At 37.5% G+C, this 14,669-nt stretch overlaps 1 protein-coding gene across 2 annotated transcripts in view; it reads right to left on the bottom strand.

The window, feature by feature from the left end:
• Positions 1 to 14,669, bottom strand: part of LOC114052273 (UPF0505 protein C16orf62) — a 119,341-nt gene that overhangs the window by 16,558 nt on the left and 88,114 nt on the right. For both annotated transcript variants that reach the window (XM_027874811.1, XM_027874812.1), the window contains exons 27-28: positions 10,193 to 10,332; positions 8,107 to 8,272 (exon numbers count right to left, since the gene is read on the bottom strand). In XM_027874811.1, coding sequence (XP_027730612.1) covers positions 8,107 to 8,272; positions 10,193 to 10,332 — 306 coding nt within the window. The remainder of the gene's footprint in view (positions 1 to 8,106; positions 8,273 to 10,192; positions 10,333 to 14,669) is intronic.

The raw sequence follows: 14,669 nt of genomic DNA on the forward strand, positions 1-14,669 counted from the left end.
AGACATCTTGGTCCTCTTTCTTTCAGACACTTTCATTAACTAAACCTGACAGAGATCTAGCTTCCCTTGATGACACTACATCCTCAGCCATCCTATCTAGCACTTGCCCCTTCTCGTACACCCGACACATTGATCTTCACTGTCACTCCCAGAGCCTCCTTTTTCCTCTATCACTTAGCAACCTTTCCTCCTTTGAAATCCACGCAAATTTTCCACTCAATCTAAATTATGATAATTGTTGTATACTAACTGCCAGGTTTTACTTCCTCCTTTCTTAAGGGGTTCAGCACCTGCAGGGATCAGCATCTTCCTCTCCTCCCCAATTCTTGCTCTTACACTAGGGAATCTTACCATCCCCAAAGATGCTCCTTCATACTCCTTAGCCTCTCATTTCCTTAGCCTCCTTAAAATCCATGACTTTCACGGCATGGTCATGGGGATGCATGGTCACACACTAGCTCTCAACATTACCTACAAATGTTCTACTTCCTTAACAAGAAACTCTGAAATTCCCCTTTCTGACCCAGAGCTTTGTATCATTCCACCTCTCCCTATACCTTATACCTTTCCTAAATCTATTCTTTGCCCTCATTGAGACTTCAAATCGTGCCAATCCTCAATACTTTCTGAGACCATTACACTTAGTCTTACTTCACTTTCTTCTCTCTCCAATCTTAAGCTAATCATTAACTGTTTTAATTCCATAGTCCTTTGCTTTTAAATCCCTAACCCTGTTCAAATCAACATTCAGACTTGCCAAACCTCAGCTCTGGGTTACTCACACCATCCACCTCCATCATACATACTCATAGAGTTAATGAATGTGGTGACATGACATCTCACCTTTATGCCAGTACATTACAAATTCATGTTGTCCAATGTCAATTGGGCCCCACTGCAGCAAGGCAATACTTTTCTTCCTGCCTGATTCTCTCACTCCTTACAGAAGCTATTCTAATTCTTCTTTTCCCTCCTCAAGCCTCTTATACATTACCCTCTTCTACCCCTCTCAGCCAAGGACCTTCCTTCCCTCTTACTTTACTGAAAAAATTGAATCCATTCATATGAGTTTCATTCTCTCCCATTCTCACCTCTAAACCCTTCAACATCATCTTTCACTCTCTCCTCCTTCCCACCATTCTCTAAGAGGTGGCCCTTCTTACTAATGCCAAACCCTCTCTCTCTATATATTTGATCCTGTTCTCTTCTGTCTAATACAACAGACTGCCTCAATCACCCCCTTCTCCCTATGAACTGGTTCCTTCTCTGCCTTCAAATATGGCTATCCTTCTATCCTTAAAACAAAAACAAAAAGAACCCCTCACTAGATCCTTCTACCCCCTTATGTATCTCTTCCTTCAAGGCCCCAATCCTTGAAAAAGTTGCCTGTACTTGCTGATTCCACTTTCTTTCCTCAAACCTTTGAAATCCAGTTTCCAGCCTTATCACTTAATGGAAACTACTCTCCTATGTTACTACTTAACAGACCTCTTGATTGGCAAAGCTGCAGGTCTCTTCTTACCATTCATTTTTCTAACCCTATTAGCTGCACTTGACCCTGTTGACCATCCACCTCCATCATACATACTCATAAAGCTGATGAATGTAGCCACATGACATCTCTTGTCATGGATTCTTCTCTGGGTTTCATGACACTTCTCTCTCCTGGTTCTCTTTCCACTAGTCTGACGCTCTTTTTCAAGGCTCCTTTACTAGCTCATCATCTTAGCCCCAATGTCAGGTTTTCCCCAAGTTTCTATCTTAGGTCCTATTCTTCCTCTATGCTCTTGGTATCCTCATCAACTGCCACAGATTTACCTATCATCTCTATGGAGATGACACAATGATCTCCAAATCAAGCCCTAAGTTTTTCCTCTGAGGTTCAGTCTCCTTTCATCAATCACCTATGAGACATTTAAACTCCAAGAGACATTCAGCATTTCCTTTTTTTGGTATCTTTTTAAAAAAATTAATATATTTTCTTTTTTCTCCAATTAATTAATTCTCCAATTAAAACTAATTTTTAGACATTTTTAAAGTTTTCTCTTGCCACTCCAGCCCAACCTAAATGCTGCTGCCAAAATAATTTCCCTCAATCTCAGAAGTGACCATGTAGCTTCCTTAGTCTACCAATTCCAGTGGCTTTCTATTGCCTCTAAGATCAAATGAAAACTATTTTGTTTAGATTTTAAAGCCCTCTAAGACCTGACCCCAAATTGTCTTCCCAGTCCCACTGGACTTTATTCTACTTCCTATGTATCTCCAAGTCCCTTATGTAAATGAGGAGAGGGAAGAACCCTAAACTAAGTTCATCGGAGCAGTGTTTCCCAGGGAATACTTGGACACCAATGTGGGACTTGGAGTCTGAAAAACTGGGTTCAGGTCCTAGCTACGATACTCGGTTTTTCTTTTCCTTTAAGCTTCATATCCTTCCTCAATAGATGAAGGTTTCTCTTAACACCAGGGAGGTCTTTATAATAATAATAATACGTGAATACATTCCAACAAACTAACTGGGAAGCTCAGCTCAGACAAGCCTAGGACAGCAAGTACTCTCTGTACACAGAGGACACATGTATGGCCAAGTCATTTAACATCTCTGAGCCTCAATTTCCTCATCTATAAAACAGACATATTCTTGCATAACCTATCTCATAGAGCTGTTATGAGGAATGTTAACTTCATAAAGGGTAAAAGTCCAAATAAATATGTAGCATTAAGAAAGGCAGCACTGCCTAGTGGATAAAGTTGGCCAAGAGGACCCAGGTTCAAATCACACTTCTGACATATACCAACTGTGTGACGATGCAATTTACTGAACTTCTCAGTACTCAAGGCAACAATCTAAAACTATAAACTGCATTGGTAGAAGGAGTTCCCTCCTCTAGAAGTTCCCTATACTAATGAAATTACAGGTTCAATCCTTATGCTCATTACCATAAGCTAAAATGGGCCTACTCTTCCCCCCTTGGGCAGACCACTGCTGAAGCCAGTAAAACTTACTTTTTCCTCAACATCAATTGCCAGCTTTTTCTCTATCCTACTACTTTCGAACATAGCTATGGGCTTAGAATTGTAGAATCTCAGAGTTAGAAAAGACTACAATAACAGGAACTGCCTTTCTATCACAGCTCTTACAGATGGACATCCAGTTGCTGCTCAAACACTCATAGTGATAGGGAACTTACCACAACATAAAACAAGCCTATTCAGTTTTGGGGCAGTGCTAATTATCAGGAAATCTTTCCTTATATATAGAGTCAAAGATATGACTCCCAATATTCCACCAATTCGCTTAAAATAACCCTCATGTTAAGTAGTGCAAGGATTTTTAACTCCAATTTAGTGGTAATGAAACTGAGACTTGTCCATGGTAACTCAGGTAGTGTTATATCTAGGACCTGAGACCAAGTCTCCAAACTCCAAGTAATGTACTTCTCCTTCTCCACCACACTGCTTTGAAATCAGAAAGGTCTAATCCCTCTTCCACATAATAGCCCTTCAAATATGTGAAGAAAGCAATTATGCCTCTCCAAAGTCTTATCTCCTTCATGCTAAACATCCTTGGACAGAGAGAATCTCCCATGACACCATGCCATCACTTATGGAATTTGAGGAACCTATGTTTTCTATCTTCATTATTCTTGCCAAATATAGCTTTTCAAAGGCCCGCCATCCACTTCCACTAAGTCCAGTTTTCTCCCATCCCACCGAATTTTCATCAGTGTGTATGGAACAACCAAAATTTATTTACAGGTGTCACTAAGAATGAAAAAGGCTGGGACGCCATGAAAGAAAATAATTTAAAGCCCAGGAATAAAACAATCCCTGCATTCAAGGGGCAAAAGAGATGATTTCACCTTTATTCTTTTACATTTGCTTATTCTCGTTTTTCTAAATGATCATTTCTAGACACTTCAACAAAGAGTCTTTCTTTATACTGTTCAATATACTTAATAAAACTTTTAACACAGAGAATTCTTTACAAATGATATAGCATTAAAGCCAAAAGGATACAAAAAAGTCTGAGAAATTTATGCCATATTAATGATGTAGACACACAAAGGATAAGCACAAGTGACCTGTTAACACTTTCAAGTTGGTGGAAGATCAAAATATTGTTTTTGACTTCAAGAAATCTGATGGGGTAACTGAAGTGCCTTCTATTGCTGATGTCTTAGAGGGTAGGTACAAACAAGCTAGTTATAAGGCTAACTGAAGAGTTAGTATACACACATAGAATTCAGGTGTGTTGACAAAAAATAAATGTTCATTAAACAACCTAAGGCCACTCTGGCTCAGCTGCCAGAATGTCATTTGTCACGCTTTTCTCATCATCATCAAATGTGACTGAGCCATCTATGGCTCTCTGCAATAAGTTAAGCAGATATTGTCTCTTCTAAGCTTTCAAACACAGCTCCCAGATTTGAAGGTGAGGCTAGGGAGAGTCAGATGTACTTCTAAGCATCTTAAGTTTATAATATTTACTGTGTTTTACATCATTGCACATACATAACCTATATCAAATTGCTTACTGTTTTAGGAGGGGGGGACCTTCAGGAAGGAGGGAGAAAATTTGGAACTCAAAAAAAAATTTTTAATGAATGTTAAAAATTGTCTTTACATGTAATTGGATAAAAAGTTCATAATATTTACAAGAAATGTACAGAAGGGCTTAAAAACCCACAAACCCTTCGAAAATAACCAAGGTATCACTAGACAAGCAATTTGTAGTTTGTGGAATTATGCAGAAGGAAGTAGGTTAAATGTGCAGACCAAGGTCCTAGAACTGTCATGTTATACAACTGGCCAATTGTTTTAGATGCCTGGCTACAGGAGTGAGACATGAGGTGATCACAATCAATGGAAATTGAAGATTAGCCAGTATGCATGAGAAGAAAGGTTATAAGACAAATGGATATTTTTTGAGCCTCAAAACATCACCAACTTAAAAAGAAAGCCCTGTACAAGCTCCAGGCCAGGTAACCTTATAGTTTCCATCAGCAACGAACAATAATAATCATAACTGACAGGAAAAAAAAAAGATTTCAAAAGATATTCTGTAAATCACCCCCCTGACCCCTCACCTCTTTGGGAGCCATTAAATGTCTAAAAAGAAAATAAAATTTAAATTACAGAGTAGACATATTTCTTTTTTTAAAAAAATGAGTAACCATTTCATATTTTTATAAATCAAATTCCATTTTCTAATTGGTTTACATTAGAATTTCAGGATTGCTTATCTTATCACAGTAGACCACAGCTCCTTGAGATTAAAGACTGTTTCCTTTTTATATTTCAATCTCCAGCAATTAGCACATGACAGCACATTCATTTAATAAATGTCTGTTGATTAGCTCTGATTTTGGTATATTTGCAATTGCCAATTCTCCTAACAAGTACTTAACTGTAAGTCCTTCATGACTCCCCTCACCCTACCACTCTCTATTAAGCAGTATTCTGTAAACACAGATATGTGCTAAGAGAATGGCCATTTATGAAATTCCTCCCAATGATTCTTTTTACAACGTGGGTGATCACTACTTAATTTATCATTCTTCTACAGAATATAGGTATGCCAAATAATGGCATCCTCGATAATTGCTGCTGCTGTTACACCTTTCCAAAAATCAGTTATGAAAGTCATTCTTAGACTGAAGCTGCATTTGCCACAGGGCAGCCAAACATCAGCTGCTGGAGGGACTCCTCCTGCCTACCACTGCAGACTGGATAGTTTCTCATATAAATTTCTAATCTCCTTTAGACAAGAATCAACTCTTATGCTGGTGAGTAAAACTCCCTTACCATCTAAAATAGCAATCTCAAAAAAAAAAACAACAAAAATGCTTCCACCTCCCCACAAATTGCTTTATATTTAATAATTTTGGGTATCCTGATTTACATTATTGTCTCTTAGAATGTAAGATACTTGAGGGCAGAGATTACTATTATTATTATTTTTTTGGTGAGGCAATTTGGGTTAAGTGATTTACCCAGGGTCACACAGCTAGTTAAGTGTCAAGTGGCTGAGGCCATTTGAACTCAGGTCCTCCTGACTCCTAGGCCAGAGCTCTATAACTGTGTCACCTAGCTGCCCCTATTTTATTTTTATATCTATATTCCCAGTATCTAGTTCTGTGACTTGAATATAGTAGACATTCAATAAATGCTTGATGATTAAAAGAAAACTTCATATACCTATACACACTTGAGACTTCCCAGACATTACATAAAGAGAATAAATGGGTATTTGTGAAGCTGTTACATAAATACATATTCATCCTAGGCTACAAAGAAACATGGCTCCCAGGTTTGGAGGTGAGGGTAGGAAGGTAGAAAGAGAAAAAAGCACAGACTATGATCTTTTTGGAATACTGGCATTAGAGTCAACTCATTTGAAGTACAGTCTACTCAGAATTCAATAAAATCTCAAACTTTAGCCACAAGCTCCCTCATTCCACCCTCTTTGCATTCACATGCTTAGAGTAGAGGACACTGACATATTTGTATCTATTCAATGCCTCAATATACATTTTTGCAAAACATTCTCCAAAAAAATACAAATTAAGGCTTTGGTTTTTCTGAGATTTGAAGACAGAGTTCTACCATTTTATTTTTTAGAACCCCTCCTGAATAAGACAGAATTTTTTAAAGTTTGTTTGAGTCTTTTTTTTTAAACCTCATTGAAACATTAATATCAGAGAACTTTTAATTTCATCATTTCCGTGAGTTATCCCAAACGGATCACCCAAAATGTCTCCTATATAAACCACTGTAGTCTCAGAGTACAAATTTTCAGAAGGACAACTAATTACTTCCGTTGCACAATTGCATTCTGTTCTTTCATCTTGAAGCCAGGGATTTTATTTAACCTTCCCCTAGCACAAGAAATTTTTGCTGTCACAATTTATGTAACACATGAACCTGACATTTAAAGCTTGAAAATTCCTTTTGGTTTTTGCCAGTTATGTTCTTTCGTGCTGTCATCACACCAGACAAGAAAAAAGAAAACTTCTCAAGAAAGTTATAGACAAGGTTATCAAAATCATAGCACTAGAGAATGCTAGTAGATGCTTAGTAGTCCTATGTATATATATATATTAGAATATGGGTTGAGAAACCCAAGGCTATTTTAATAATGCTAGAGGCAACTTTGGGCCTCTCCCAATGAATCTTGAAATAAAGCTGGTAAGGTAATTAGCTATAAACAGAATAATTATTTAACCCTTTTCTTCTTAAGATTTAGTCAGTATCAAGACTATACAACTGCCACAGCATGAAGATAAAATAAGCAGTCAGAAAACTGGAACTCATCCAATTCATGCAGTTTTTTGCTCCTCCTTGAGAACTTCTCTGGCTACAAAACTTGTCAAGGCACAATTCCTCATCCAATTCAAACACAGCTGTGTTAAGAAAGAAGTTTCTCTAATTTTAAACGTCTAAAAAACTGAACTCCTTCCCTATCAACTCCACCCTTACAACCTCTATTACTGAAAATCTGATGCTGCAATGTATTCTAAAAGTTCTAAGACTTCACTTGAATCTGTTTTAAAAGAAAAAATCCAACTACCTACAGTTTTTTTACTCTTCTATGTTATTACCTAACCTAGCAGACCTAAAAGTCTGCTTCAGCTACATTTTCCAAATCTAATCTCGATTCTACCATACTCTTTGTTAATCAGTACCAATAGATTCTGTTAACCATCATTACTCAACTCCTCTGTGAGAGATTTTTATAAAATACCAATCTGAGAATGCCACAATGCTGCTGGTCATTTAAGCAAATTTCTCTGAATAAATTTCCAAGCCTGGGAGCACCTTCATAAACCACTATGCTCATAGATCATGAGATGTTCTGGTCGTCCACATCCATGAAGCACTAGCATTAGTAGCATTTATGGGGAAAAAAGGCATCTAATACAGTTCCCCAGGAGGTATTTAAATAGAGAAAAGTCCTTAGTCTATAAAGGCTATATCAAAACATGAGTTCAAAAGCCATCTACTGTAAATATTTTCATTTATGACTTTCATGAGATTCACTAAGGTAGGTGGGTAATGCATGCACTCTGGAATATTTACTAGTGAAAAAGAAGAACACATTGCTACCTTTGTCTACATGGTAGAGATAAGTCTCTTGGCTCATTGCAGAGAGGAGATGTAAAACGCTGGTGTAGATACGAATTTTGTCGTCACTATTGTCTTCCCAAGTGTAGTCCTGGATCACATTGAGTAAACCTCGAACAAGAAATAGGACTCCTTGTTCTGGATGATCCTAAAGGGCAACCACAATTATATAAACACACAACTTGGGGGAAAATATTCAATAGCTCAGGCACCTTAGTTATACCAACAGTAACAAAATTAAATTGCAAATTGCTTTACTTAAAAAAAAATCACACTAGTAAACCAAGTTAAATAATACAGAGATCAAATTACTCATCACTTTTAAACTCCCATTAGAAGTGCTGAGAAGTAAAAAAAGGTAGGTGCAATTTAATGGCTAAAATCCCAAGATTACATACAAATTTTACGCGTACATAAAAGTTTTTGTTAAAAACCCACTAATTTGTACAAACAATAAAAAAAGATGAATATTCTCTTATCATATGAAATCCCAGAACCACCCACAATGGGTAAGTCTCCAAGTCAAAACTGTTATCACTAATGGCAGATTTAAATACTGCATTTCTTTTATGTTAAGAGAACTTTTAAAACATAAACGACAAACTAAGAAAGAACAAATGCTTCCTTTAGGTGATTCTTTCAGTTTGCTCAGAAAACTAAGATTCTTCCTTCTTTGACCCAATACCAAATGAAGGAAGAGAAGCAGAAGGTAAAGAGGAAGGCAATAAGAGTTGACTAACCATTTGATATTCTATGGATACTAAAATTTAAAATCCCATGTCAGAGAATCTGGCTGGGTATAGAGTCAAGGATGAGGCAAATATGTGGAAACTAGAGCAATCTGTTCTTCCTTAACCTCTGAAGAGGTGTTTTTAATATCAGTGGAAATGTCTGTGAAATACTTTCAGTCCTCTGGATAAAGCCATTAAAGTCTAGAAGTTATTGTTCTATCAACTAATCAATTAAATAAGCTGAATGAATAATAGTATTGGTTATCTAAGAGTCCATTTAGATGTTGACTAAAATAGTCACTACTTCTGACTACTTTAAAAGCTTCAATGGAGAAAGGGGCATGGATGTCCCAGAGGAATACTTAACACTGAAATTTTAAGTAAAGGTAAAAACATGTTAGGCCGTTTATCTAGTCAGAAAGAACCTCCATCTGGTTTTAAATAAATGAAACCAGACTGAGGCTTATCAAACTCATTCTCAAAGGCTGTAATATGAAAGGCAATGAGAAATCTATTTATAACAAATGTGACTCATCTTTGTCTTCCTATTTGCTATTCTTTTATTTATCACCCATCTTTTAAAATGAAGCAAAGAGGGGCAGCTAGGTGGGGCAGTGGATAGAGCATTGGCACTGGAGTCAGGAGGACCTGAGTTCAAATCTAGCCTCAGACACATAACACTCACTAGTTGTGTGACTCTGGGCAAGTCACTTAACCCCAGCTGCCTCACTATAAAATGAGGCAAAGAAACTCTTTGATTTGCCCAGCTGGCTGAAAGGTACTCACACTGCTTCTAGCAATACTAGTTTTCCCCTGCTGCTGGCCATTTCTAGATAAACTTCCCTAGTTAGTAAAGGGCACTACAAAGTTCTCAAAGGAGGACATGAGTTACTGGAGAACCACAAGGTAGTTAAGTATAGAGTTTAAGCATAAGAGTGTGAATTTCCATCATTGCTTCCTTCTCATTTAGTCAATTAACATAAGAAAATCTCTAATGTGAACTAAATGCATTTAAATTATTTAATCAAGCAATAACAACTTCAAGGAACATCCTACCTTAGGGCTGATTTTTCCTCCCATTATATAAGTAGATAATCAGGCTAAGAGGTGAGAATAAAAGTGGCTACGTCACTAAGGCACACACAAAGAACAAAAAAACCGAAACCCTGGAAAAGCCAAAGAAGTTTGAAAGGAGATACACTATACTACATCAATAAAAAGTAAAGTTATTCAAAATTATAAAATCTGACCATTAGAAGATTTAAGGTCTAATTTCCTGACATTCTTAGGGCAAGAAGAAAAAAGCTGCTACTTATAATTATGCCATTGTTACATACCGGAACTATTAATAAAGTAGAAAATAAATTGCAGAGGAACTCCAAAAGGAATGATTCAGATGGCCGCATCTTTCCATCTACATTAATCATCTTTGGAACTTCAGGAACAAGGCTTACTGCAGCTCTGAAGAAAGCATCAGCTACAATAACAAAGAAAAAAGGTCATGTATTAGCATTCTACAAACTATAAAACATATTGTATTTATCGAATGGTTTGTGAACCATGTTGTGAGAAACACATGAATTCAAGCAAAAAAACAAACAAACAATGCAATGTTAGGTCCAACAGAAACCCCAAACTCCACAGAGGTGGATATACTGGAATAAGCTTCCTGGAGTGCCAAGGTGACTTTACTGAACATACTGTACATTCAATAAGGTGGTCACTGCAGTTTTTAGAATATTCAGTTTAGACCCTTATTATAAAATCTGCTTTTGAAGCTTCCTATTTCACTAAAGTATTTTTCTAAGGCAACATTTAGGATACATAGGAGGCAGACAGCATGAAACGACAGACAAAGCAACATAACACCTGGTTTTGGATCCTGGCTCTGCTACCTACTTATGAGGAATTTGGACTTGATTTCTAAGATTCCATACATCTCTAAAACTATGTTTCTATCATCTATAGAACTCAAGATAAGTTGAAATCTTCCTAGAAGAATGTTTTGGGGTGAGTTTGTATTTGTGTTTTTGTCAATGTGATGAACATCTAGTGTGGAAACCCCATCCACCAATACCGATGGTCTCTGTAGCACATTAGTGTCTAAAGAGTAGTCTGGGGCACCAAGAAGTTAAGTGACTTGCCCATGGTCACAGAAGCAATATGTGTCATTTGAATCCAAGTCTTCTTGAGTCCTGAACGGAAGGCCAACTCTCCATCTGCTAACCACACTACCCTTCAGAATTTAGGAGGAAGATAATGAGTGTGGGCATATTTTACAAAGAGCTCCTCTCCCTTCCACAATTCCCAAAGCACAGGCTATAAGAACAGCAAAATAATCAAAATATGGACCTGACAACTAACATTTTAGAATATTCAACAGATCAAAGACTTTCATGGTCCGAGTATAATTCCACTCAGAAATGATTTCCAATGATGCAAAGAGAAACTATACTTGTTCATAGCATCACAAATTAAAACTGGAATTCTATCCAATACCAGAAAAACATCTTCAACAACAAACATTTAATTTACTGGGAATAAAGCCCGCATTTAACAAGAAGAATATGTATACTAAAATCTACATTCTGAAGCAGGGCTTTCTTAACTACCCTTTGTTCCTTAAAGAAAAATTAATATTCCTAAAAGATTTGTCTCACAGAACATTCTGAACATTAATAATGGAGCCATATTATTTTTTTCTTTTCTTGGAAAAGACTTTATTGTAGAGACATAACTGTCTTTTACTTTAGTTAATCCAGAATTTCAGTGTTGCAAAGGACAGCTGGAATTTTTCCTTACATCATCCAAATGAAGTCATTGGCTCTGGGGTCGAGAAGAACAAATAAAATTCCTTTTCCACAAGAGAGACCTTTAGATACTTGAACACCAGTTATTCTTTCTCTATCCCTCTCCTTTTTTTCACACTAAACATCCTTAGTCCTTTCAAATCAATAATTCAAAAAATATTAAGTGCCTACTATGTGCCAGGCACTGTGCTAATCCCTGGAGATACAAAAAGAGCCAAATGATAGTCCCTGTGGGGCCATATTCTTACACGCTCATCTTCCACAATTTATACCTTATCAATCTAATCCCTTTACACTAAAAAGTTTAGCTACTGACTACTTATGGTGACTATTCCAAGAAACCAACCAAATATTAGCACATCTGTGTTCAAGGCACTGTGCCAGAGTCTGTGAGGGATATGACAAAGTACAAGACCTGATTTCTGACCTTTAGGGGTTTACAAATTTACCTACAAAAACAAGGCATATAAATAGGATGGACTGATTGTTTGCTCTTAATTCCAGCAAACAAATCTCCCACTCATAAGTATCTTTGAAAAAGAAAAATCTCACACATACACCAAAGTGTATTTGTCCCTACTGATTTTATAAGGATGTGGTTAAGCTGGGAGAAGTCAGAGTGCAGAATGGTATATCACACATACCAAATGACTAGTATGAATACTGTGTACTGTAAGAGTTCAGAGAAGAAAGATCACTGTGAGTCTGGGTGATCCTGAAATCAAGTTGCTAATATCTATCCAAAATGCTACTTCGTGATCATTCTTTACAAAAAAAAAAAAAAAAAAAAAGGCATAGGATTTGACCTGTGTCCTAAACTGGACTATATTGAAGCTTATATTGTAATGCTGTTTTTACACCTATCTCTCCCTCCCTTCTCCTCTTGAGCTTCTAAACAAAGGATATCAAGCATTGCCATCTAGGAGCTGGTAATCATCTGGGAAAACAAAACACTGAAAAATGGCCAAGAAGGAGCTGAGTTTACACTTCCCATCACACCCTTAACACCAAATCTGGAGTTCAATTCCTACATTTATCCTTGACTTATTATAACAGCTTGGTTGTGTTTTAGTTCTACATGAAAATCTTGCAGCCTATTAAGCAGTTTTGCAGTAAAAACATTAAAAGAAAGATGGCGGAGAAAAAGCAGTGACTTGCTTGAGGTCTCCCCCAAACCCCTCCAAATACCTATAAAAAATGGCTCTAAACAAATTCTAAAGCAGCAGAACCCACAAAAAGACAGTGAAATAAATTTCCAGCCCAAGATAACCTGGATGGTTGATCAGAAAGGTATATTGTATCAGGCTGGGAGAGGAATGCAGTTCAGCATGGGTGCGCAGGCCGAAGCTAACCGGAGCAGACCTCAGAGGACTGAATCACAGGCAGCTTTGGCGGTTTTCAGACTCCTCAACCCATGAACACCAAAGACAACTTAGAAGGTCAGTAGGAAAAGTCTGTTTCTGCGGTAAGAGAAGCTCAGGGTCCCAGCCCCATTCCCCCAGCTCGGCCCCAGGGCGGCAGCTACTTCCTGAACTCAGCCCACAAACTGAGGCGGAATCAAGTGGCTGATCAGAGGGGGCTTGCAGGAATCTCTTTGCTGTTGCAGGATTCTCTTCCTTTGCCTGAGCTTGGATCTGGGTCACAGTTCTGGGTGGCTGTCCTGGGGCGACGAGGAGCACTGGTGTGGTGGAGCTTGTAGTGGCTGTGGAGAGGAAATCCTCCTCACGGTTCCAAGACAGAAAAGAGTGCTTGTGGTCACTCACAAACCAGAGCAAAGGCCAGGAAAGGAGTAAATACCTCACCCTTGATCATAGCACCTTGGAAAAACTGAAAACTTAAAGGTCCCTAGAAGTATCTCTGAAAACAGCTGCACAAAACCCCTGAAGCTTGGGACAGTACGTTCTCCACACTGGAAACAGACTCCTACCTTAACAAAGAGCTTATAACTCAAGTAATTGGCCGGGATCATGAGCAAGCAGTGCAAAAAGAGTCAGACCACAGAATCTTTCTTTGCTGACAAAGAAGATCAAAACATACAACCAGAAGAAGACAACAAAGCCAAAGCTTCTACATCCAAAGCCTTCAACAAAAGTATGAATTGGTCCCAGGCCATTAGAGCTCAGAAAGAATTTTGAGAAGCAAGAAAGAGAAGTGGAGAAAAAACTGAGAATGATGTTAAAGAAGACCCCAAAAAAATACTGAAGAAAATAACACCTTAAAAAATAGCTTAACCCAAATGGCAAAAGAGGTCCAAAAAACCAATGAGAAGAAGGAAGCCTTAAAAAGCAAAACTGGCCAAATGGAAAAGGAAGTCCAAAAGCTTACTGAAGAAAATGCTTTCTTAAAAATTAGAATGGAGCAATTGGAAGCTAGTGACAATTTGAGAAATCAAGGCACTGTAAAACTAATCCAAAAGAATGAAAAAATGGAAGAGAATGTGAAATATCTCATTGGAAAACACAACTGACCTGGAAAACAGATCCAGGAGAAAGAACTTAAAAATTATTGGACTATATGAAAGCCATGATCAAAAAAAGAGCCTAGACATCATCTTTCAAGAAATTCTCAAGGAAAACTGCCCTGTTATTTTAGAACCAAAAGGCAAAATAGAAATTGAAAGAATCCACCGATCTCCCCCTGAAAGAGATCCCAAAAGGAAAACTCCTAGGAATATTATAGCCAAATTCCAGAATTCCCAGGTCAAGTAGAAAATATTGCAGGTAGTCAGAAAGAAACAATTCAAGTATTGTGGAAACACAATCAGGATAACTCAAGATTTAGCAGCTTCTACATTAAGGGACCGGGGGGCATGGAATATGATATTCTGGATAGCAAAGCAAGAATCACCTACTCAGCAAAACTGAGTATAATACTTCAGGGTAAAAAGTGGCTATTCAATGAAATAGGGGACTTTCAAATATTCCTGAGGAAAAGATCAGAGTTGAATATAAAATTTGACTTTCAAATACAAGACTCAAGTGAAACATGAAGAGGAGACAGGAAA

Source organism: Vombatus ursinus, unplaced genomic scaffold (genome assembly GCF_900497805.2).
Source record: "Vombatus ursinus unplaced genomic scaffold, bare-nosed wombat genome assembly UNPS02014807.1, whole genome shotgun sequence".
Classification (NCBI taxonomy): Eukaryota; Metazoa; Chordata; class Mammalia; order Diprotodontia; family Vombatidae; genus Vombatus; species Vombatus ursinus.